This window comes from Hyperolius riggenbachi, chromosome 3 (assembly GCF_040937935.1).
Source record: "Hyperolius riggenbachi isolate aHypRig1 chromosome 3, aHypRig1.pri, whole genome shotgun sequence".
NCBI classification, from domain to species: domain Eukaryota; kingdom Metazoa; phylum Chordata; class Amphibia; order Anura; family Hyperoliidae; genus Hyperolius; species Hyperolius riggenbachi.
The window spans coordinates 383,215,019-383,239,751 of NC_090648.1; the positions used below are offsets into that span (position 1 = coordinate 383,215,019).

The 24,733-nt window shown below is 44.5% G+C and overlaps 1 protein-coding gene across 2 annotated transcripts in view; it reads right to left on the reverse strand.

Moving 5' to 3' along the window:
- The window catches only part of PIK3C2G (phosphatidylinositol-4-phosphate 3-kinase catalytic subunit type 2 gamma), a 194,458-nt gene that overhangs the window by 71,382 nt on the left and 98,343 nt on the right, over positions 1–24,733 (reverse strand). For both annotated transcript variants that reach the window (XM_068277370.1, XM_068277371.1), the window contains exons 14-17: positions 21,509–21,620; positions 21,093–21,223; positions 20,312–20,500; positions 10,075–10,168 (exon numbers count right to left, since the gene is read on the reverse strand). In XM_068277370.1, the coding sequence (XP_068133471.1) occupies positions 10,075–10,168; positions 20,312–20,500; positions 21,093–21,223; positions 21,509–21,620 (526 nt within the window). The remainder of the gene's footprint in view (positions 1–10,074; positions 10,169–20,311; positions 20,501–21,092; positions 21,224–21,508; positions 21,621–24,733) is intronic.

The window sequence follows — 24,733 nt, forward strand, 5'->3', positions numbered from 1 at the left end:
GGACACCACTAATATCTCTTCCCCTTGCATACCACCCCATAAAATAGTCCTCTCCTTTAAAATCTCCATTACCCCAATGTAATCATACCCATTTACCAGGTGTACAATGGGAGTGCTGGTTCTGTTGGGCTCTGGCTGAGGCCAGTAGAATATTGAATAAAACTTTATGTTATTACCAGTATTCTATTATCGACTTTGCAACATTACTTTCATTTGGGTTTTGACACTTCTCCCCATCAAAATCTCCATCTTAACAATCCCTTCTCCTTCCTAATACCTAACTCTGACATTCCCTACTAACGTTAAGGCCAATGGGAATCCCTATTTAAATAAAAAAAGTCAAAAATTCACCTAAGGAGAGGGAAGGCTCGGGTCCTAATGAGCCTTCCCTCTCCTCTCCCGGTGCCCTCGGTGCTAAGCTGGCTCCCCTGTTCAAATCCTCCGCCGGGGGGACTTCGGAAGTCTTCGGGAGCCAAGTCCTTCCAAAGACAGGCAGCTCCATACTGCACAAGTGCTTCATAAAGGGCGCTTACGCGTGCGCAGTGTAGAGCGGCCCGCCTACGGGAGCACTCGGGCTCCCAAAGCATTTCCGAAGCCTCCCTTCGGCTGGGAAACAGCGGTATTTGACCGAAACGGTCGAATACCGCTATGGGGCAGCAGCGCAAGAGAGGGGACCGGGAGAGGAGACGGAATGCTCTATGGGACCCAGAGCCTCCCTCTCCTTAGGTGAGTATCTGACTTTTTTATTTAAATATGGGTTCCCATTCACTTTAAATCCTTCCTGATTGATAACCTTAAAGCGGATCTGAGATGAAAAACTAACTATAACAAGTAACTTGTCTATATATCTTATCTAAAGTTTAGATAGTTTACACAGCAAATCTGGCTGCATACAGCTTCAATAGTTTATGATGATTTATTCCTGTGAAACAATGAGAGCAGCCATGTTCTGTTTGTCATCAATACACAGGTAATCTGCAACTGCATCTCCACCCCTCAACCTGTGAAAAATGCACTCCCCTCTCCCCTCTGAAATCTCTGGCTAGTAACCTCCTCCTCCTCCTGCCCAGACTGAGCTCCCATAAGCCCTTGCTACATGGGTCTGAGTGCCTTGGCGTTTTGGAGAAGCTGTAGGCAAGGCTTGTTTAGTTTATAGGGAATTAGAGTATTAAAAAAAAAAAAAAAGGATTTGGCTTGAGGAATGCCCTATAAACTATATGTAAGGAACACAATTATGCAATTAATAAAAATTCATCTCGATCCACTTTAACTTCTCTCCCAATGTACAGTACTTCCAGACACATAACACTAACCTTCTAACCCTAATCATTAATTAAAACTCCCTCTTCCCTCAGCTGGACAGCGTACTGGTAAGGCTACTGTGTTTAATGTGGGATTTTATTACTATGTCAACAGGGATATGTGAGGAAGAAGGCTGGTGTTGTACTTTGTTCTCTGGTTGAACTAGATGGACGTATGTCTTTTTTCAACCAAAATAACTATGTAACTATGTAATTATTGATTTATAAAGCGCCAACATATTTCGTGGTGCTGTACAAAGTAAGAAACAAACATGGGGTAAAAAATACAGTAATACAGACAGTGGTATACACCAATATACAAAATACAGAGTTGGTACAAAAATTGTAAATACAGTGACAAAATGAATATGAATAAATGTGTAACAAATTCAGAGACACAAAAGGGCGAGAGAGCCCTGCCCCAGCAAACTTACAATCTAAAGGAATGAGCCTTTGACCAGGGTTTTGAATCCCATTTCAAACCAGTACATAAAAAACAGTAAGGGGTCTTTGGGCAAGGCTACCGAATGACCCTGGTTGACTGTGAAGTGCGCCCTAAGTGGCTGCAGCCCTGAAACACTTTGAGTCTTCCAGGAGAAAAGCACAATATAAATGTTCCATGTCTTGTAAAATAGCTCCTAACTTACATAGTTACATAGTTATTTTGGTTGAAAAAAGACATACGTCCATCGAGTTCAACCAGTATAAAGTACAACACCAGCCTGCTCCCTCACATATCCCTGTTGATCCAGAGGAAGGCAAAAAACCCTTACAAGGTTACAAGGCATGGTCCAATTAGCCCCTAAAGGGAAAAATTCCTTCCCGACTCCAGATGGCAATCAGATAAAATCCCTGGACCAACATCATTAGGCTTTACCTAGTAATTGTAGCCATGGATGTCTTTCAACACAAGGAAAGCATCTAAGCCCCCTTTAAGTGCAGGTATAGAGTTTGCCATAACGACTTCCTGTGGCAATGCATTCCACATCTTAATCACTCTTACTGTAAAGAACCCTTTCCTAAATAAATGGCTAAAACGTTTTTCCTGCATGCGCAGATCATGTCCTCTAGTCCTTTGAGAAGCTTATCTGCCAAGCTTTTATATTGCCCTCTGATGTATTTATATATGTTAATTAGATCCCCTCTAAGGCGTCTTTTCTCTAGACTAAATAAACCCAGTTTATCTAACCTTTCTTGGTAAGTGAGACCTTCCATCCCACGTATCAATTTTGTTGCTCGTCTCTGCACCTGCTCTAAAACTGCAATATCTTTTTTGTAATGTGGTGCCCAGAACGGAATTCCATATTCCAGATGTGGCCTTACTAGAGAGTTAAACAGGGGCAATATTATGCTAGCATCTCGAGTTTTTATTTCCCTTTTAATGCATCCCAAAGTTTTGTTAGCTTTAGCTGCAGCTGCTTGGAATTGAGTACGATTATTTAACTTGTTGTCAATGAGTACTCCTAAGTCCTTCTCCAAGTTTGATGTCCCCAACTGTATCCCATTTATTTGGTATGGTGCTAGACCATTAGTACGTCCAAAATGCATGACTTTACATTTGTCAACATTGAATTTCATCTGCCATGTATGTGCCCATATAGCCATCCTATCCAGATCCTGTTGCAATATGACCCTATCTTCCTGAGAGTTGATGATTCGGCACAATTTTGTATCATCTGCAAAAATAGCAACATTGCTCACTACTGCATCTACTAGGTCATTAATAAATAAATTGAAGAGCACTGGACCCAGAACAGACCCCTGTGGGACCCCACTGCTAACAGTCTCCCATTTTGAGTACGATCCATTGACCACAGCTCTTTGTTTTCTGTCCATTAGCCAGTTCCCTATCCATGAACACAGACTCTTCCCCAGTCCTTGCATCCTCAACTTTTGCACCAGACTTTTGTGGGGAAGGCCTTTGCAAAGTTACTGGTTATGTTACTGGTTACTTACCAGTAACATAACCAAAACTCACCTTCTGCTGTCTTCATCAGCCCATGGAACATTTAGAAGCTTGTGCTTGGTTATTGCACAGCTTAGTGCTGGATATCAGCTTAGGTATATAGCATTCTATAGTCAAATATTATAATAATTTATGATAACAGAACATCAGCACCCAAACATGCCAGCTTGTGCCGAGGAGCTGTATATTGCCAATAAAATGCAATGGCTCTATAGCACTGCTCAACTTTTTGGATGTCTAACAGGCAGGGCCGGGCCGAGGCATAGCCTGGAGAGGCTCCAGCCTCAGGGCGCAGTGTAGGAGGGGGCGCACAATTCATTCAGCTGTCATTCCTAATTGTGTATGAAGCAGAAAGAAATAAGAAAAGGGGATACATAGCAGTGACTGCAAGCCAGATAACTAGATATTAAGGTGTTGGGGAGGTTGTGGGCCCTGTGGCCCTCTTAGTCTAATAGCAATCCATGTGTGACAGCTGGGGTAGGAGGGATGGAGGGGCGCTCTTTGGTGTCTCAGCCTTGGGTGCTGGAGGACCTTGTCCCTGCTCTGCTAACAGGCTGCTTCACCCCTCTCCCATAATATTCTGTAATATCACTCCACAAGGGTTTAACAATCACCCCTCCAGTGGATGCAACTGCAGAGAGGGGGGAGAAGCTTGGGGAGTGGCATTGGCTCTGGGACGTTTTTAGGGGTGGGCGGGGTGCAGCGCAGGAGGGGGGAGCAGCGGGCACACACAGCCGCGGGGAGGGGGGCCTGACTCCGTCCTCCCTCACCTTGGGCCCCCCTTCAGTGCTCCTCCCTCCAGAAATTAGAGCAACGGGCAGGGAGACTCACTTCTTCAGAGTGCCATGCGCTGGTCTTCTCTGTCTCCAATGCTGTCATAGCAGCACTGTGAGTGGTGTTGGAGACAGAGAAGACCAACGAAGCATGGAGCGCTCCAGCACATGCAACTGCCTGCTGCTCTAAATTCTGGAGGGGGGAGTGCTGAAGGAGGCCCAATGTGAGGGAGGGGAAGTTGGGGCCCCCACCCAGCGGCTGTGTGTACCTGCTGCTCCCTCTCCAGGCTATCTATACTGGGGGCAACTATACCAGGCTACGTATACTGGGGGCACATATACCTGGTTACCCATATTGGGGGCACCTATACCAGGGTACCTATACTGGGGGCACTTATACCTGTCAACCTATACTGGGAGCACCTATAACAGGCTACCTATACTGGAGGCACCTATACTTGGCTACCTATAGAATCAGAATCAGAATCAGTTTTATTTCGCCAGGTACGGCAGAGCCATACTCGGAATTGTTTGTGGTACACATGGCATAGACAGAGTATAGACATACAACACATACAGTTGAATACAGTAGTCAGATAGTCTGATAGAGATGCTGGTAAAGTCCCCCCCTTCCGGATGGGAACCCAGACCGACCGCGACGGGGGCCAGCTGACCGACCTGGCAGTTAGAACTGCAGGCCGGACCGGGAAAGGTCAGAGTTCAGTGCCCGAACAGCTTGGGGGAAGAAGATGTTCTTCCGCCTGGTGGTTTTGGATGGTATAGCCCTGTATCGGCGGCCCAATGGGAGGAGCTTGAAGTAGTGGCTGCCAGGGTGAGAGGGGTCACGGGAGATCATGGTGGCCCAAACTGCAGAGAGTCATAGCTGATGCAGAGAGAATCATCGGGTCTCCCCTTCCACCTCTTGATCTCCTCCACTCCTCTAGGTTGAGGAAGAGGGCCACCATGATCTCCCGTGACCCCTCTCTCAGGCTCGGGGTCGCCATATGGGATGCTGGTTTGAAGTCTGTGGCTGCTCTCAGGCCCTTCCATACCTCCCGTGTATTGGTGGACTGAAGGCAGAGCCCCAACTTTTCGGCGTAGGCCCTCTTTGCCGCTCGCAGTTCTCTTTTCAGGGCGAGCCTGGCCTCTCTGAAGTCCTCTGAGGAGCCAGACCTGTGCGCTTCCTCTTTGCGTTTCCGCACCTGGCTAACTATATTGGGGGAACCTATGCCTGGGTAACCTATACCTGACTACCACTTATACTGGGGCACCTATACCTGGCTTATACTGGGGGCACCTATACCTGGCTACCTATATTGGGGGCACCTATACTTGGCTACTTCTACTGGGGGCACCTACACCTGGCTACCTATACTGGAGTCATCTATACCTATAGTTACATAGCTATTTGGGATGAAAAAAGACATACGTCCATCGAGTTCAACCAGAGAACAAAGTACAACACCAGCCTGCTTCCTCACATATCCCTGTTGATCCAGAGGAAGGCAAAAAACCCTTACAAGGCATGGTCCAAGTAGCCCCAAAAGGGAAAAAATTCCTTCAGATTCCAGAATGCAATCAGATAAAATCCCTGGATCAACATCAATGGGCATTACCTAGTAATTGGATGTCTTTCAACGCAAGGAAAGCATCTAAGCCCCCTTTAAATGCAGGTATAGAATTTGCCATAAGCACTTCCTGTGGCAATGCATTCCACATCTGAATCACTCTTGCTGTAAAGAACCCTTTCCTAAATCTAACCTATACTGGGGGCATCTATATCTGGCTACCTATACTGGGGAAACCTCTACCTCGCTACCTATACTGGGGGCACCTATAGCTGGCTTCCTATACTGGAGGCACCAATACCAGGCTACCTATGCTGAGGGCACCTATACCAGGCTACCTATAATGGGGGCAACTATACCATGCTACCTATACTGGGGCACCTATACCTGGTTACCCATATTGGGGGCACTTTTACCAGGGTACCTATACTGTGGGCACTTATAACTGTCAACTGTTCCCGGTTCCGGATTTGAGCAGCCCTGGCTGTCATATGTATATACAGTGGTGTGAAAAACTACCGTATTTGCCCCCTTCCTGATTTCTTATTTTTTTGCATGTTTGTCACACTTAAATGTTTCTGCTCATCAAAAACTGTTAACTATTAGTCAAAGATAACATAATTGAACACAAAATGCAGTTTTAAATGATGGTTTTTATTATTTGGTGAGAAAAAAACTCCAAATCTACATGGTCCAGTGTGAAAAAGTGATTGCCCCCCTTGTTTAAAAATAACTTAACTGTGGTTTATCACACCTGAGTTCAATTTCTGTAGTCACCCCCAGGCCTGATTACTGCCACACCTGTTTCAATCAAGAAATCACTTAAATAGGAGCTATCTGACACAGAGAAGTAGACCAAAAGCACCTCAAAAGCTAGACATCATGCCAAGATCCAAAGAAATTCAGGAACAAATGAGAACAAAAGTACTGTAATTGAGATCTATCAGTCTGGTAAAGGTTATAAAGCCATTTCTAAAGCTTTGGGACTCCAGCGAACCACAGTGAGAGCCATTATCCACAAATGGCAAAAACATGGAACAGTGATGAACCTTCCCAGGAGTGGCCGGCCGACCAAAATTACCCCAAGAGCGCAGAGAAAACTCATCCGAGAGGCCACAAAAGACCCCAGGACAACATCTAAAGAACTGCAGGCCTCACTTGCCTCAAATAAGGTCAGTGTTCACGACTCCACCATAAGAAAGAGACTGGGCAAAAACGGCCTGCATGGCAGATATCCAAGGCGCAAACCACTTTTAAGCAAAAAGAACATTAAGGCTCATCTCAATTTTGCTAAAAAAACATCTCAATGATTGCCAAGACTTTTGGGAAAACACCTTGTGGACCGACGAGGCAAAAGTTGAACTTTTTGGAGGGTGCGTGTCCTGTTACATCTGGCGTAGAAGTAACACAGCATTTCAGCAAAAGAACATCATACCAAAAGTAAAATATGGTTGTTGTAGTGTGATGGTCTGGGGTTGTTTTGCTGCTTCAGGACCTGGAAGGCTTGCTGTGATAGATGGAACCATGAATTCTACTGTCTACCAAAAAATCCTGAAGGAGAATGTCCGGCCATCTGTTTGTCAACTCAAGCTGAAGCGATCTTGGGTGCTGCAGCAGGACAATGACCCAACGCACACCAGCAAATCCACCTCTGAATGGCTGAAGAAAGACAAAATGAAGACTTTGGAGTGGCCTAGTCAAAGTCCTGACCTGAATCCTATTGAGATGTTGTGGCATGACCTTAAAAAGGCGGTTCATGCTAGAAAACCCTCAAATAAAGCTGAATTACAACAATTCTGCAAAGATGAGTGGGCCAAAATTCCTCCAGAGCACTGTAAAAGACTCGTTGCAAGTTATCGCAAACACTTGATTGCAGTTATTGCTGCTAAGGGTGGCCCAACCAGTTATTAGGTTCAGGGGGCAATTTCTTTTTCACACAGGGCCATGTAGGTTTTGAGTTTTTTTTCTCACTAAATAATAAAAACCATCATTTAAAACTACATTTTGTGTTCAATTATGTTATCTTTGACTAATAGTTAACGTTTTTTGATGAGCAGAAACATTTAAGTGTGACAAACATGCAAAAGAATAAGAAATCAGGAAGGGGGCAAATAGTTTTTCACACCACTGTATATGTATGTGTATATTTTTACCGATATCTGAGAGTTGCCATTTGTTCCTAAAGGCACTTTTACTGACCTGAGGAAGCGGCTATCGGTCGTGAAACGCGCTGTCTAGTGCACCAATAAAATTGATTTCTTAAACTTGAACTTCTACTTGTGTCCATACCGTGTCAATCATCTACAAGGTAGGACGACTTTACCTTGCTATTATTTAACCTCATCACATAGAAACTGATATATAATTTATGCTAGTAATATAGCTGTCGCTACAATCCTAGGCCGGGCTCCTCCTACCGATCTTAAACCTAGTTGATACCCCTTATGTAATAAGGTCGATTGAGTCGAGGGTTCTTGGCTGACAAATCTTTTTTTCGGAGCAGCGACCACCTAGGAACATAAAGGCCGGGTGGGGACGGTTTCTCCCCACCTACGACTACGAGTGGTTGCCTCTGTTGCAACTCACTTTTGTGAGTATAATCTCTACTGCTTTTGATTTTACCCCGATCCACTAACAATATTGCACCAGATTGGGCTCCCAGATTTGTCTGTGTTTTCTCCTCCCTCACCACTCTACACCTCCTATTATTGTTCCCTACAACCTAATATTACCTCCAGGGCTGGGATAAGGTCCTCTAGCACCCAAGGCCAAGATGTGAAAGTGTGAATATCCTAAATATGAGTTCTACTGATGAGAACATGTGCAAAACTTATGATGCCACATTCAGTCCAGCATAATCGTGAGCCTTCAGAGGTAAATAAAACCTCTGACTGCCTCATTGTCATCTCATCTATGGCCACTTAGAGGCTTACTTTACTTACAAAGGTTTCCCCAGGATAAGAGTACAGCCAGCACCATCTTTGATTTTGACATTTATCCCTGGCTGCCCTTTTATCTACTGGCAATAGGCCTTACTCTCAAATTAAGGTAAAATGCCCTACAAGTACATTTTCTCATGGCGTTTTTGTTACAAATGTAATGCTTATTTGGGAATGGGTAAGAAGTACTGTGTTCCTAGGCTCAAAAAAGTAAACAAAAAAGTTCAGCATGAGGTCACTCCTCCCAGGATTTGCTAATCCCTTATTCTTCGGGGAGTTCAGAGCTCAGGGAACCCATGGCTCTGCCCCCACACAGTGGGAGCCTTATATGACAAATTCTCCTCCTGTACAAAGTATCCTTGTCAAATGTTGGGATAAGGGGCTTACCACTACTTCTGGTGCTCAGAAGGAGGTGGATTTAATTATCCTACGCATGTAGGAGGCAGGTCCTGGGGGTAACGTGATGGAATGTAGAAGCCATCGTTAATAAGGAGACCGACAGATATCTTTTCCCCTTACCAGGGAATTGGTACAAGGGTGCATTGGGGTACATTACCCCTTAACTATTCCCTCAAACGGTTAAGAGTTTAAAAAAAAAAAAACACTAAATAAAATATTTTTTTTTAAATAAAAGTTTTTAATATACATGTTAATAATGATTGCTCAACATATCCTATGAAATAAGGGTACTACAACATATTTTCTGGAAATGTTCCATGACACATCCTGTACAATGAGGGTCACTGCCACCACCCTGCTGATAACTCTTTTTCCAAGGACTGATTTCACCAATATGATTGCTAGGATCCCTAATATGGCTGGATTGTGTAATGGTTAAGGGCTCTGTCTCTGACGCAGGAGACCAGGGTTCGAATCTCGGCACTGCCTGTTCAGTAAGCCAGCACCTATTCAGTAGGAGACCTTAGGCAAGTCTCCCTAACACTGCTACTGCCTATAGAGCGTGTCTTAGTGGCTGCAGCTATGGCGCTTTGAGTCCGCCAGGAGAAAAGCGCGATATAAATGTTGTCTTTGTTTGTCTAATATGAGCCCCCTCCCAACCCAACACCTGCTAAATCTGAGGTTACCTCCATTAATTAAGGTGGCAACTGCAGGCTCCTTGTCCAAATTAAAGAGTCAACAATGAGGTGGCCAGTCAAATACTTTGTTTACTGATGAAGCCTCATACCAACTAAATAAAAGACTGTGAATGCAGTGACATGTAGAATGGCTGTGGCTTGATAGTCCATCTTCATTAATTTCAGAAAACCCTTGTCCTGAACTAAACACATTTGACCATCATTGTTCATTGCAAACATCCATCCAAGTGCAAAGAAACTCCTCTTTTTCATTCCCAACATTTGAATAGATGTTTACAATGAACATGGTACTTCCTTTTCTTATCATTCAGGATCTCCTACCTTTCTCCAAACCCACTCACAAAAAACCATCACTGAATTAAGGCCCTACTTCCCCACTCTGATGTTGCTTATCACTGCTGTTCAGTATAGGAGGCATTGTCACTCTTACCTGAACCAGCTGAGGGAGGAATCCTATTAATTCATCATCTGACAATTTCCCCAACTGCTGGACTGCCGCATCCCGGATATTTTCATCTGAGAAGCTGTCAAGAAAATAATAGTGTCTCTTCAATGTGACATCAATCCGAAGACTGGGTAGTAGGGAGTGGATATCAGGATTTGAAACACATCAAGGTGTGGGCAACTATTAGAAGGATGTACTGTACATATCAGGATGCAGTAAAAATGGGAAAGGTACAAATACCAAGATAGGAATAGTGATGGTCGTAATAAGCAGGGCAAAAAAATAATCAGATCCAGGAAATTATAGACCGGCAAGCTTAACATCAGCAGAGAATAATCTTATTTCTCAGCATCAGCATGGGTTTACTTAGGACAGGTCTTGTTTGGCTAACATGCTCAGCTTTTATGAGATGGTGAATGCTAGTGTGGATATTAGGAATGCGTAAATAATGTAATGCTGCATAAATTATAAAGCTTAGTTCTTTTTTTCTTCCATTTAAATTTTTCTAGCAAACAGCCAATGTCCACATAAGTAATTTTCTTCTTTGCAATTATTACATCGATGCATATTATTGCACTGTTCACATTTTTTAGAATATTAAGTATACAATACTAGAGAGACTGAAATGCCACCGGTGTGTGTGTATAATTATACTGCATTAGCATTGTCTGTAATCTCAGTTCTAATTCACTGCCAACCTGTGTGAGTTTGCTTTATGTGGCTGCACATTCTCGGTAATTTGGCAGAGGGTGAATGACAGAGGAAAACCTGGCCAATCTGCCAACATGCAGATTAGTGGCAGTGTGTGGAGGCTATCATAGCTACTATAAGACAGGTACAAAACGTATAACCAGTAGCAGGGATTTGTGTGTAGTTGTGTTTATGGTTATTTGGCACAGTCACCAGCCAATGTGCAAACTGTACTTCATTAATTGCATCTACCTCACTTCATAGAATAGTTTGGGGGGAATCTTACAATCACGTGGGAATTACAAGGCGGCTACACAAAAGCATGCCAGATTAAAAGTAAGATAATAACAATCTAATGCTGGGCATAAACGGCTCGATTTTGCCGCTCGATTTTTCCTCTCGATCTATTGTACCACACGATTCTGCAGGTGATTCTCTTATCTTCTGCTCGTTTTTCTTATCTTTTTCCATTGTCCTCAATGCAGCCACGAAACGATTGGGCGGGAGATCGGACGTGTCAGAAATTATCTATCGAGCCATCGACATTACTCAGAATCGAGCCGTGTATTCCCAGCATAACAGCCTTGCTTCAAACCAAACTCTTTCCTCACCCCCCCCCCCCCCCAACACCTTTCCCCTGGGTGAATTGTTTCTAACTTTCGTGAAAGCAAATAACAAAGATATAGAGCAGTTTACACTATATAGGAAGGTTACAAAGCAATAGGAAGACAGTATAGACTGTATATGGGACCAGAAGATAACAGTGAGCCAGGCTATACTTTCCAGTTTAACTGCACCATAGTGGTCTTATACAATCTATATATTCTATAAGGTCATTTGTCATTAGGCTCTTAGGGAGGGCAAGGGGTGTGAATGTACTTTCATATGTTCACTGATTTTTGAAATACTGTTGAAAATGTAAAACATGAATGGGCAAGGGGACACAATCTGCTTATGGAAGAAAAAAGTTTTGTTATCCATTTAGAAAGGGGTTCTTTACAGTTAATTGTGGCATATCAATGGTGGATGACCAAGGTAAAGCAGAGTTATTAAATGCATTCTTTGCTTCTGTCTTCACAAGGGAAACATCACGGTTGAAAATTACAGATGGAGAAGAGTCTCAATCTTTCAATTGTAATATTAAATACTTAGTAAAGGCAAGACTACCGTATATACTCGCATATAAGCCGACCCGCATATAAGCCGACCCCCCAACTTTTACCTGAAAAAACAGGGGAAAATGATTGACCCCCATATAAGCCGGGGGTAGGAAATGCTGGCCGCCTTATTCCCCTAGTGTGTCCCAGTATAGCTAGTAAAGTGCCCAGTATGGGTAGGTAGTGCCCCAGTATAGCTAGTATAGTGCCCAGTATAGCTAGTATAGTGCTCAGTATAGCTAGTATAGTGCTCAGGATAGCTAGTATAGTGCCTAGTATAGTGCTCAGTATAGCTAGTATAGTGCTCAGTTTAGCTAGTATAGTGCCCCAGTTTAGCTAGTATAGTGCCCCAGTTTAGCTAGTATAGTGCTCAGTATAGCTAGTATAGTGCTCAGTATAGCTAGTATAGTGCTCAGTATAGCTAGTATAGTGCTCAGTATAGCTAGTATAGTGCCCAGTATAGCTAGTATAGTGCTCAGTTTAGCTAGTATAGTGCCCCAGTTTAGCTAGTATAGTGCCCCAGTTTAGCTAGTATAGTGCTCAGTATAGCTAGTATAGTGCTCAGTATAGCTAGTATAGTGCCCAGTATAGCTAGTATAGTGCTCAGTTTAGCTAGTATAGTGCCCCAGTTTAGCTAGTATAGTGCCCCAGTTTAGCTAGTATAGTGCTCAGTATAGCTAGTATAGTGCCCTGCCCCGCACTGCCCCACACGCTCCCTCCCTCCCTCCGCGGCCGCTGCTGCTGCTGCTATTACCTGCTTCAGCGGCCGCTTCCTAATCCGGGTTCCCCTCTTCATCCTGCGGACTCCGTAAGTGTATCACAGCAGCGCGCCCGGCGCTGCTGCTGTGACGATGCAGGGGCCAGGAAAGAGCGGTTCCCCTGGTAACGGCGATGCGCCGTTACCAGGGGAACCGCTCTTTCCTGCCCCCTGCATCGTCACAGCAGCAGCGCCGGGCGCGCTGCTGTGATACACTTACGGAGTCCGCAGGATGAAGAGGGGAACCCGGATTAGGAAGCGGCCGCTGAAGCAGGTAATAGCAGCAGCAGCAGCGGCCGCGGAGGGAGGGGGCGAGCAAGCGGGCGGGCGGGCGGGGGGCGCAGACCACCACCCACGACTCGCATACAAGCCGACCCCCCAACTTTTGGCCCCCTTTTTGGGGGTCAAAAATTCGGCTTGTATGCGAGTATATACGGTAAATAAATTAAAAATAGACAAGGCACCTGGCCCGGACGGCATGCATCCTCGGGTCCTAAGACAATTAAGTTCAGTTATCAATAAACCCCTTTATCTTATCTTTTGTGACTCTCTTTCAACTGGCAGAGTGCCAGTAGATTGGCGTACAGCCAAAGTTTTCCCATTATTTCAGAAGGGCAAAAAATCAGATTTAGGAAATTATAGACCTGTAAGCTTAACATCAGTTGTGTGCAAACTATTTGAGGGGTTACTAAGAGATACTATACAAGACTTCATAGTAGAAAATAATCTTATTTCTCAGCATCAGCATGGGTTTACTAAAGACAGGTCCTGTTTGACTAACATGCTCAGCTTTTATGAGGTAGTGAATGCTAATGTGGATATTGGGAATGCTGTAGATGTGATATACTTAGACTTTGCAAAAACCTTCGACACTGTTCCCCACAAAAGTCTGGTGCAAAAGTTGAGGATGCAAGATGGGGGAAAAGTCTGTGTGCATGGATAGGGGACTGGCTAATGGACAGCAAACAAAGAGTTGTGGTCAATGGATCATATTCAAAATGGGTGACTGTTAGCAGTGGGGTCCCACAGGGGTCTGTACTGGGTCCAGTGCTCTTCAATTTATTTATTAATGATCTAGAAGATGGAGTAGAAAGCAATGTTGCTATTTTTGCAGATGATACAACATTGTGCAGAATCATCAACTCTCAGGAAGATAGTGACATGTTGCAACAGGATCTGTATAGGATGGTTATATGGGCACATAAATGGCAGATGAAATTCTATGTTGAAAAATGTAAAGTCATGCATTTTGGTCGTACCAATGGTCTAGCACCATACAAAATAAATGGGATACAGATGGGGACATGAAACTTGGATTAGGACTTAGGAGTACTCATCGACAACAAGTTAAATAATCGTATTCAATGCCAAGCCACTGCAGCTAAAGCTAATACAATTTCGGGATGTATTAAAAGGGAAATAAAAACTTGAGACGCTAGCATAATATTGCCCCTGTTTAACCTCTAGTGAGGCCAATTCTGGAATATGGTATTCAGTTCTGGGCACCACATTACAGGAAGGATATTGCAATTTTAGAGCAGGTGCAGAGATGGGCAACAAGCCCAAGAAAGGTTAGATAAACTGGGTTTATTTAGTCTAGAGAAAATACACCTTAGAGGGGATCTAATTAACATGTATAAATACATCAGAGGACAATATAAAAGCTTGACGGAGGAGCTTTTTGTCCCTAGGCCTTCACAAACAAGGACATGATCTGTGCATGGAGGAAAAAGGTTTTAGCCATTTATTTAGGAAAGGGTTCTTTAAAGTAAGAGTGATTAAGATGTGAAATGCATTTAAAGGAGGCTTAGCTGCTTTCCTTGCGATGAAAGACATCCATGGCTATAATTACTAGGTAATGCCCAGTGGTGTTGATCCAGGGATTTTATCTGATTGCCATCTGGAGTCGGGAAGGAATTTTTTCCCTTTTGGGGTTAATTGGACTATGCCTTGTAAGGGTTTTTCGCCTTCCTCTGGATCAACAGGGATATGTGAGGGAGCAGGCTGGTGTTGTACTTTGTTTTTTGGTTGAACTCGATGGACGTATGTCTTTTTTCAACCCAAATAACTATGTAACTATATATCGTACCTCATGTAGTACTGTAGTTATGGCAAATTATTTTGATTACAAGATAATTCCCAACAGTGTTGGTCCAGGGATTTTATCTGATTGTCATCTGGAGTGGAGAAAGTTTATTTTTCCCCTTTAAAGGCTATTTGGCCATAGCTTGGTAAAAATGTTTTGCCCTCTAATGGATTAACTGGAATATGCTGGTGTGCAGGACAGTGTTGTAACTATATAACTTTTTTTCTGGTTGAACTTGACAGATTTATGTCCCTGTTAAGCCAAGCTAAAAACTGTGTGTGTAACTATGTAAAAAACTGTGTGTGTGTGTGTGTGTGTGTGTGCGTGCGTGCGTGTGTGTGTGTGTGTGCGCGCGCGCGCGCATGTATAGTGGAGTTATGAGAGAGAATAATATAGACTATAGGGTCAGAATGGAGTGGTAAGAAAGCACAACATACAGTAGATTGTATACAATTAGAACTCAAAAAGAAAAAAGAAAGAAGACAGTGTAGTTTCTACTGGGAATAAATGGAATGAATAAATAAAAGAGTAAAAATTACATAGAGCTAGAGTGGAGTAGTGAGAGAGTAAAGTATACTTTAGCAGTGTAGGGCTGAAATGGAGTGATGACAATATAGGCTGTATAGAGACAGTGCAGAATGGTAGGAAAGGACGGTATACAGTAGACTATAAAGACAAGACAAATAACATTTATATTACACTTTTCTCCTGGCGGACTCAAAGCGCCAGAGCTGCAGCCACTAGGGCGCGCTCTATAGGCAGTAGCAGTGTTAGGTAGACTTGCCTAAGGTCTGCTACTGAATAGGTGCTGGCTCACTGAACAGGCAGAGCCGAGATTCAAACCACGGTCTACTGTGTCAGAGGCAGAGCCCTTAACCATTACACCATCCAGCCATCAGGGACAGAATGGAGAGTTGAGAGAGGATGGAATAGATTTATAGTTCCTCAATGGAGTGGTGGGAAAGGACAGTACAGGTTACATATATCACATTAGATCTGGATGTAGCAGTGACACTGGATAGACTGTGAAGTGTTTATAGAGCCAGTATATAGAGCCAGTATGAGGAGGTCAGAAACGACAGATTGAATAGGATGAGAATGGAGTGGATTCTCAGGGCTGTCTGTTTTCAACAGCATTTCGTGGACAGCAGTTTAAATGCCACAATAATAAGATACCAGCCAGCCTCCCAGGTCACGTAGGGCCCTTTTCCACTACACAGCTGAAACGCAAAATCACAAATCGCTAGTGATTTTTAAATCGCTAGGATTGCTACTTTATCATAGAAATCATGAGAAGCAGGGGCATAGCAATGGGGGTTACAGAAGTGGGGACAGGCAAAAATGGTGCACAGCACCAATAGTGTCAGAATGGCGCTGCACTTAAAACGATATTTATCGTTTTATATGTTTTTTTTTTTTTTGCAGGGATCGGGCTGGAGGAGAGGCAGCGGGCAGTGGGCTGGCAGCGGGGGTCGGGCTGGAGGAGAGGCAGCGGGCAGTGGGCTGGCAGCGGGGGTCGGCCTGGGGTAGAAGCAGCGGGCAGTGGGCTGGCAGCGGGGGTCGGCCTGGAGAGGCAGCGGGGTGGAGGGAGTAGAATTAGATAGCATGTGTATACATTACATTGTCCCGGCCGGCGATCGCTGGACCTTCACTTCACAGCTTGCACGAGTCCTGCATCCAGCCAATCACCATGCGGAAACTGAAGCCGCATGGTGATTGGCTGGATGCAGGACTCGTGCAAGCTGTGAAGTGAAGGTCCAGCGATCGCCGGCCGGGACATTGTAATGTATACACATGCTACCTAATTCTACTCCCTCCACCCTGCTGCCTCTCCAGGCCGACCCCCGCTGCCAGCCCACTGCCTGCTGCTTCTACTCCAGGCCGACCCACGCTGCCAGCCCACTGCCTGCTGCTTCTACTCCAGGCCGACCCACGCTGCCAGCCCACTGCCCGCTGCCTGTCCTCCACCCCGACCCCCGCTGCCAGCCCGCTGCCTCTCCTCCAGCCCGACACCCGCTGCCAGCCCGCTGCCTCTCCTCCAGCCCGACCTCCTCTAACTAGCTCCCTGAATTTTTCAATGGCGCACTGTTCTGCTGTTTTATAAAACGCTATTTACCGTTTTGTATTTACATTAAAACGGTAAATAGCGTTTTATGATCGGCAGAACGGTGCACCATTTTTTACTCTGCGCCATTTTTGACTGTATGCTACAGAAGTTGCGACCACTTTGGGGCCCTTGTTCCAGAGGGGCCCAGAAGGGCCCTCCCTCCACTAAAGTACTAGCTCTCTATTGGTCCTGTGCTCATAATAATCACTTTTATAGATACTTTGAATAGTGGTAATTATTAACAAACTATTCCCCGTCCCCTTCTTGCACCTCAAACACTGTAGTTTTTTTGTCCACAAAAAAAGTTGCGATCACAATCCTGACCTCTTAACGTGGCATAGGATTTCCCTGCAAAAGATCAAAATATAGTGCAATATTGCTTCCAATGAACCACCCAGTGATTCACTCCATACGATTATGTGAAAGCATCCTCCACCAGTATATCAAGGAAACACGGGGGAATATTTTTACCCCCTTAGTGAGTTCCACTCACCAGATACTTTCTTGTTTTTCAAGCATATAAACCCTCCAGCCTGGGCAATCACAATTCAGGACCTTTTAAAACATGTGTAACGACATGCAATAAACCGAACGCAAGTTCAAGCCTGTGGAGTGCCTCCTTCTTCCTGAATACAAGTATCACTTTGTGGTGCAGGGGTGGTGTACCTGCATGGAGGAGTGCACCGGCACTAGCTCTCCCTGCTTAGGATTGAGCCGATGAGCCGAGTTCAGTCGTTTACTATACCTTTTAAAACATATAGATCGAACCTCGCATAGTGTAAAAACGTTTATCATTTATTGCTAAAATGCATAAAAACATGCGTACTGGATTCCAATGCATAAGCGTTTCTATGAGCGTGTCAGCACCGCCGCGGTCGGATCCCCGCTGCACACCACAGTCCCCGCTTAGCTTCCTCCTTCCGTCCCACGTGACTCCTTAGCTCCGCCCTACGCGTTTCGTCATTTGACTCATCAGGGGCATGTTTTTATGCATTTTAGCAATAAATGATAAACGTTTTTACACTATGCGAGGTTCGATCTATATGTTTTAAAAGGTCCTGAATTGTGATTGCCCAGGCTGGAGGGTTTATATGCTTGAAAAACAAGAAAGTATCTGGTGAGTGGAACTCACTAAGGGGGTGAAAATATTCCCCCGTGTTTCCTTGATATACTGGTGGAGGATGCTTTCACATAATCGTATGAAGTGAATCACTGGGTGGTTCATTGGAAGCAATATTGCACTATATTTTGATCTTTTGCAGGGAAATCCTATGCCACGTTAAGAGGTCAGGATTGTGATCGCAACTTTTTTTGTGGACAAAAAATCGTGATTGGAGAGTGTGTACTCTGTTAAAGTCTGCGGATCCCCTATACTGGTGACATTTGGTGCTTTATATATTCATAATCTTGTCAAGTGTTGTGGAGCGCAGCCTTCCCTGCCTGTTCTTTTGGGGCTCAAACACTGTAGTTGCCATTGGCAGGTTTTGGTGCGCCGTATCAATTGCTATGTATAGAGTGCTTGGGGGGCCCCATTGTAAAACTTGCATCGGGGCCCAGAACTCCTTAGCTACGCCACTGATGAGAAATATCTTCCACTATAGTGATTCGATTTGTAAATCGCAAATCGCAATCGCTTTCTGGAGCGATTGTCAGAGGGATAATGCAATGCAAATGAAAATCGCATAACAAAATTAATGAAAAATCGCAATCGCTGGCATTTGTGATTGCGATCACTAGTGGAAAAGGGCCCTTACACACTATTTTGTCAGACTTTGCAACTGCTGTTCAGAAAATGCTGTTGAAAACAAAGAAAACCCTGAGAATCCCCCCATGAGGCAATCGAATGTGACAGAACCAACAGGTTTTGGGCCAGTCCAACTGCCTACTTTTTTCGCAATAGTGGTCCTTTAACAGTAAAGATTGTATAGGGTCAATATGGTGTGGTGACAGAGAATAAAATAGTTTGTAAAGAACCTAAATACCGTACATACAAAGAGAGCAAAATATACAGCAGATAAAGGGACAGAATTACTGTAAGTGATGATAGAAAAAGTGAAGATTGTACACAGCCAAATAGGACAGTTTAGTCTGCATACAGCCAGAATGGAGTGGTGAGAAAGAACATGACAGCTTGAATATAGTCAAATAAAGAGGAGGAAGAGAATAGTTATAACTGTATAGGGCCACAATAAAATGGTAAGAGAACAAAGCATATATTGTATAATGCCATAAACCAGTGGTGAGAGTAAATGAAAAACAAAAGTTTGCTTTCTTAAAACAGAAAGAATTTGCGATAATTCAGGTTGGAGTGAGCTTGAGATGTCTCCCAGTGCAACACTGCTGAATATATGCAAATTAACCATTGTACCCTTAGAAGCTAGACACACCTCCAGAACCGCTGGAATGCAATGATGTGTCAGCTTGTTAATTTGTACAGAGCCATAATAATCCAACATGCATACAGACTGTTTTGGTTTGTTTGATCCTCATCAGTGCATGGCATGGATTAATTTGGCTCTATGCAGTAGGGCTTGTAACACCGAGAGGCACAGACTAACCAGCAAGTGAGAGTAAATGGGGAGGTTATGTAGGGCCTAAACGCAGTAAGAGAGGACAATATAGATGGTATGGGACTTGAATGCAGTGGTGAGAGAGGACAGTATAGATGGCATGGGACCAGAATGTAGTAGTAAAATAGAGTAGTAAAGATGGTATGGGACCAGAATGCAGTGGTGAGAGAGGATAGTATAGATGGTATGGGACCAGAATGTAGTGATGAGAGAGGACAGTATAGATGGCATGGGGCCAGAATTTAGTGGTGAGAGAGGACAGTATAGATGGCATGGGACCAGAATGTAGTGGTGAGAGAGGACAGTATAGATGGCATGGGACCAGAATGTAGTGATGAGAGAGGACAGTATAGATGGCATGGGGCCAGAATGTAGTGGTAAAAGGGAGTAGTAAAGATGGTATGGGACGAGAATGTAGTGGTGAGATAGGATACTATAGACGGTATGGGACGAGAATGTAGTGATGAGAGAGGATAGTATAAATGGCATGGGACCAAAATTTTGTGGTGATAGAGGACAGTATAGATGGCATGGGTCGAGAATGTAGTGGTGAGATAGGACATTATAGATGGCATGGGACCAGAATGTAGTGGTGAGAGAGTACAGCATAGATGGCATGGGGCCAGAATGTAGTGGTGAGAGAGAGGACAGTATAGATGGTATGGGACCAGAATGTAACATAACAGATTGCTGGACCCCAAATTACACCTCCCTCTGAGTTATGACGAGTCGGAGGGGGAATAGTATTTAACGCCGCAGGGGAATTTAGCAGCAGCAGGGAGAGCCATCATTTGGCTCTCCCGGCACCCAACTCACCGATGGCACGCTAACACGTATGCAATTATGGGTCCTTACCAGGGGTTTAGTAATCCCAGTCCCTCCAGTGGGTGGGAGAAAGTCCATTCTTGCAAAAGGCGATACACACAGGATACAGATTGGGGATCCCAGCCCGGAGCACTGCCCAGCAGAAGAGGGAGGATGTTGGGGGGCTTATTGGTGCAGTTTCGGCAATGCCACAGACACTGTTTGTCCACCTCAGAGAGCCTGAAGCAGGAAAAAGAGATCAGAGGGTCAGTGATGGTCACACATGAGTTTATGTAGGATTATTCAAATTTTGTATTCAAATTTATACAACTTGAAAATAGATACTTAAATGCTGCTGAGGTGAAATATGATTAGTCCATTTTCAAGCTGCATACATTTGCACAATTTGTATCTCATTGAACATTCCTAGTTCAGACGCAACCAGATCACGCCACACAGCCATTTATCTTTAATCCTTCCAGTGACGATTGTTAACATCCAGGAGACACCGGATCCATCTACAGAAACCACCTGCACTCAAATTAAAATTGATTCCAATCACTGCCTTTCTTTATTTCTCTCCACTTCCAGAGAGTAAAACTCCCTGTGGAATTTCCAGCTCTGCCCAACCACTGAAATTGCTGTGACGCCAAATGATGGCCACCCCTCCCTCCCCCCAGTGGATACTCCATAATGCAAAACTATAATTATTTCCAGCAGGGAGAGGCTGATGTTTCTATCATGGGAGGAGAAACAATCTGATAGAGAGAATCCCTATTCTGCTGGAGTAAACCCAAGAATAATCACTGATTATTATAATGGTGAAACATACAGAAGCACTGAATCTCGCTGAGCAAGGAACTCCAGCTGCCGTTTGGAATCCACAGGGGCCACCTGGTCAGTGTAGGAATTCTCCAATGGGGAAGGTTTCTGATATGTGTGATGCGTCTCTGGGAATTCCACCTACACAGAACAGAAATATGTCAGTATTGGGGGACCTGTCATGTTAATACAATGCAAGTACAGTATCTAACGTATAATAAGTACAGCGTAACTATACATTTCAGCAGGACATACATAAACATTGGTTATTGTACGGTATATTTGTTTTACCCTATATAGAGGGCTAAATATGATACAATATATACCATATGTGTAGAAGAAGAGGACGTGCCTTATACTGTAACACATGGGAACTAACCAGTAAGAATATTATAGCACATTATATAATAGCTCTCCAGATCTCACCTGGGCGGTAATGAGGGTTGGCAGGTTAACATTGAAGGAGCTCGGAGTGATGATGGGTGGGGGCTCAGCATGGGAGATCATATTAAGCAGCAGATCCCCCTGTACCATTTGCCTGGAAGGGAAGGATGAAAGATCAGATGCAGAACAGATTTCTAGTCGTTTAGCCTCACTATCCACTAAAATGAAACCTTTCAACCTACCAGACAGAGGTCACTGGAGAACATAAGGGATACTGCACACCTGGCCTGAATTTATCACAAAATGTCTACATTTCCCCATGCATGGAACTGCAGGTGACATCGATGATGGTGATGGAAAGTGTGTGATTGGTCTCAGCTGCATGTGAGGACACATCACCCCCTACTCCTGGGTGCCGTGTTAAGTTAGGCATCAGATTAGATAAGATCATGTTAAGGGATAAAGTAGAGGAGAGGAAAGCATTACCTGTTACCATTAGAATGTTTACAGGTCAGGGAGGGAAGAGTTAACATCCGGGTATAGGTTAGGGTTAGACAATCATTGGGTAGACGCAACAAACAAATATAAATCCCATTACAAACAATAAACAGCAAAGTATCAGAAATTGCATTACCAATACTCTACTTATCACATTATGTAAGCTCATCTCAGTGAAACCATCTGGCCAACATATTCCAGTCCATACATGTTAACTTATGGAGGCATCCTTGGTATCTTAACTCCTCAAAAATGACCTTTAGGGGACCTTTCTATTTTACCATGTAGCAGAGGGTTGAAACTTGACAGCACCACTGGCCCTCTGTGTATCCTGGGTATCTTGGTGATGGGATTTCCACTGCTTTTTTACAGTGGACTATGATTCAGTGGGTGTCATCTCTTCCTCATACATATATGGTGACAGAGGCACTCTTGGAGATGAAATATGTATAGGATCCTAGCCACACACATTATACCAGTCTATACATATGCGGTGACAGGGGCATCCTGGCTGCAAGAGCTACTATTCTCTTTCTACATTGGAGGGTAACATATATCAGTTTAAATATAGATACTCCAAAAAAATACATATTTAGTGATAGACACATCTTAGGAGGGTCCTATATGCCATATTCCAGACTTAGTGTCTCTTATGAAAGAATTACCCGACATATGGATAGTGAGGCAGTGTCATAGCAGGTAACTAAAAACTTGCCTGCCAAGACCTGGCTGGAAAAAATTATGTCATCACTCATCTTCATGCTTGACAGTACCCTCTGTGGTCTGACTGACATGGGAAAGGCAGAAGGCTCTGAGCAAAAGAATGCGCAGACATATAACCGAGAGAATCCCAATAGTTTAATCTGTACCCCTGGAAACGATAGAAAATGATATATGGGGGCGCTAGGGCTAGGAGCTCTGCAGCTCGGTCTGACAATTATGCTCATTTCCCGCAACTCCTGATACTATTTAACAGCTCTTGCAGCATCGTTCAGCACCGGAAAATTCAGTGATTCCGTTCATGCACCCATCTGGGAGAATCAGTACTCTGAAGAATTAGAAACTTGACTCTTACTTCCTGCGGCCTAGTACCTCGGCTGCACAGACCACGCAGGCTAAGATGGCGGCTAAGGCACCATGCTGGGACACCGCGCCAGATTATATCACCAAGCAGGTCCTTGAGACATGCTTAGCAGACTTCGGGCTTGATTCACTATGCGGTGCTAACCTACTTAGCACATCTAAAGTCTTTAGGCGCACTAACCAGGGTGCTAAGTAGGTTAGCACCGGTTTTCTCAATCAGATCGCGCGCTAAGTACCGCGCGCAAAGTCCTGTGTGCACGCTAAGTCTCATAGGCTTTAATGGGCACTTCGCACGGAGCGCCCTGCGCTTAAAGTTTTACACGCATAAAGTTTTGCGCGCGGAAAGTTTTGCGCGCAAAAAGCTCGTTTAGACATGCTAAGGGAGTTTTCACAGGCGTGCTAACAGTTAGCACTGCTTTGTGAATCAGTACCCTCAAGGGCCAGATGTTGTAGATTGTAAAGGAGGCTGTCTCTTCTGCGCTCGTCAACCTCTGCTCTGATTTGACTACCATCCTCCCCCGCACAACAGACCTGGAACAAGCAGTGGATTCCCTCCAACAATGCTGCACATACCTTGAAGAGGAGAATGGTAAACTCACAGACATGTTGTCAGATATGCAGCCATCTATTGAGGACCATAAGAACCGTGGCTACAGGTCCAACATACGAGTCCAATACAATTAATCCTCCTGACATTAAGCGTTATCTGATTGAGCTATGCAGTACTGTAACGATTGGGGAATTATTTCCGTGGTCAGCGCACAGGATGCGCGCTGACACTGCGGAAATCCTCCACAAGCGTGTAATTTGACAAAACCCAGCTATGGTGCAATGCACCTGTAGAGGGAAATTCCCACCGGCAGATGGAGCTGTGGAGTGCAGACGAACACAGCCTCTGCACTGCCACAGATGCAAGTTGGGAATTGTACGAGTTGAAGCAATGCAGAGCAAGATAGCCCTTAAAGAGAGAGAGCACAGAGACAGAATGTATGTGTGTCCACCAATCTAGTCGCCACCCAGTGACTGTGAACACACAACAGCGGAAACGAACTGGGAACGCAATCGCAAGAGTCGTGATTGCCAAATAGTGACACAAGACCGAATTAGACAGCGCACAAGTGTAGCAAGAAAGACACAGCAAATAACAATGATGAGAACGTCAAGGAAAATAACAAACGCTAGCTAAACGCAAACACCGCACTCATTCGCAACAGCGAACGCGTTTAAGACACGATCACCACGCGTTAGGCGCCCAGTGATAAGCGTGCCACCCTAACTAACCAAAGTAACACAAACACGAAATAGAGAACGCGAACGCTTGCTAAACGGTTACCTCACCGAGCCTACAGCAAGCGTTCGTATCAGACAAGACAGACAGAAGGAGTAGCCAGTAGCAACCGCAGCTCTGGCCTACACTCCCAGACAGAGGGAACCACCGCCACTACCGCTATGGCGAATGCGATCCTAATAGACAGCACAATTTCCTGTCGACCGCCGCTGGTGACAAGACGATCGCAAGAGATAGACAGTACAAGGCAATACAGATAAGTACAACCTAACTACACTAAAAGGGATGCCTAGTGCAGTCCCAAAGAATTACTCTAAACTAATCTTAGCAAACAATATCAAAGGCTGATATTCCAGGTGAGTTAGCAGGAACAAACCATCATGACCAGCAAGGAATTC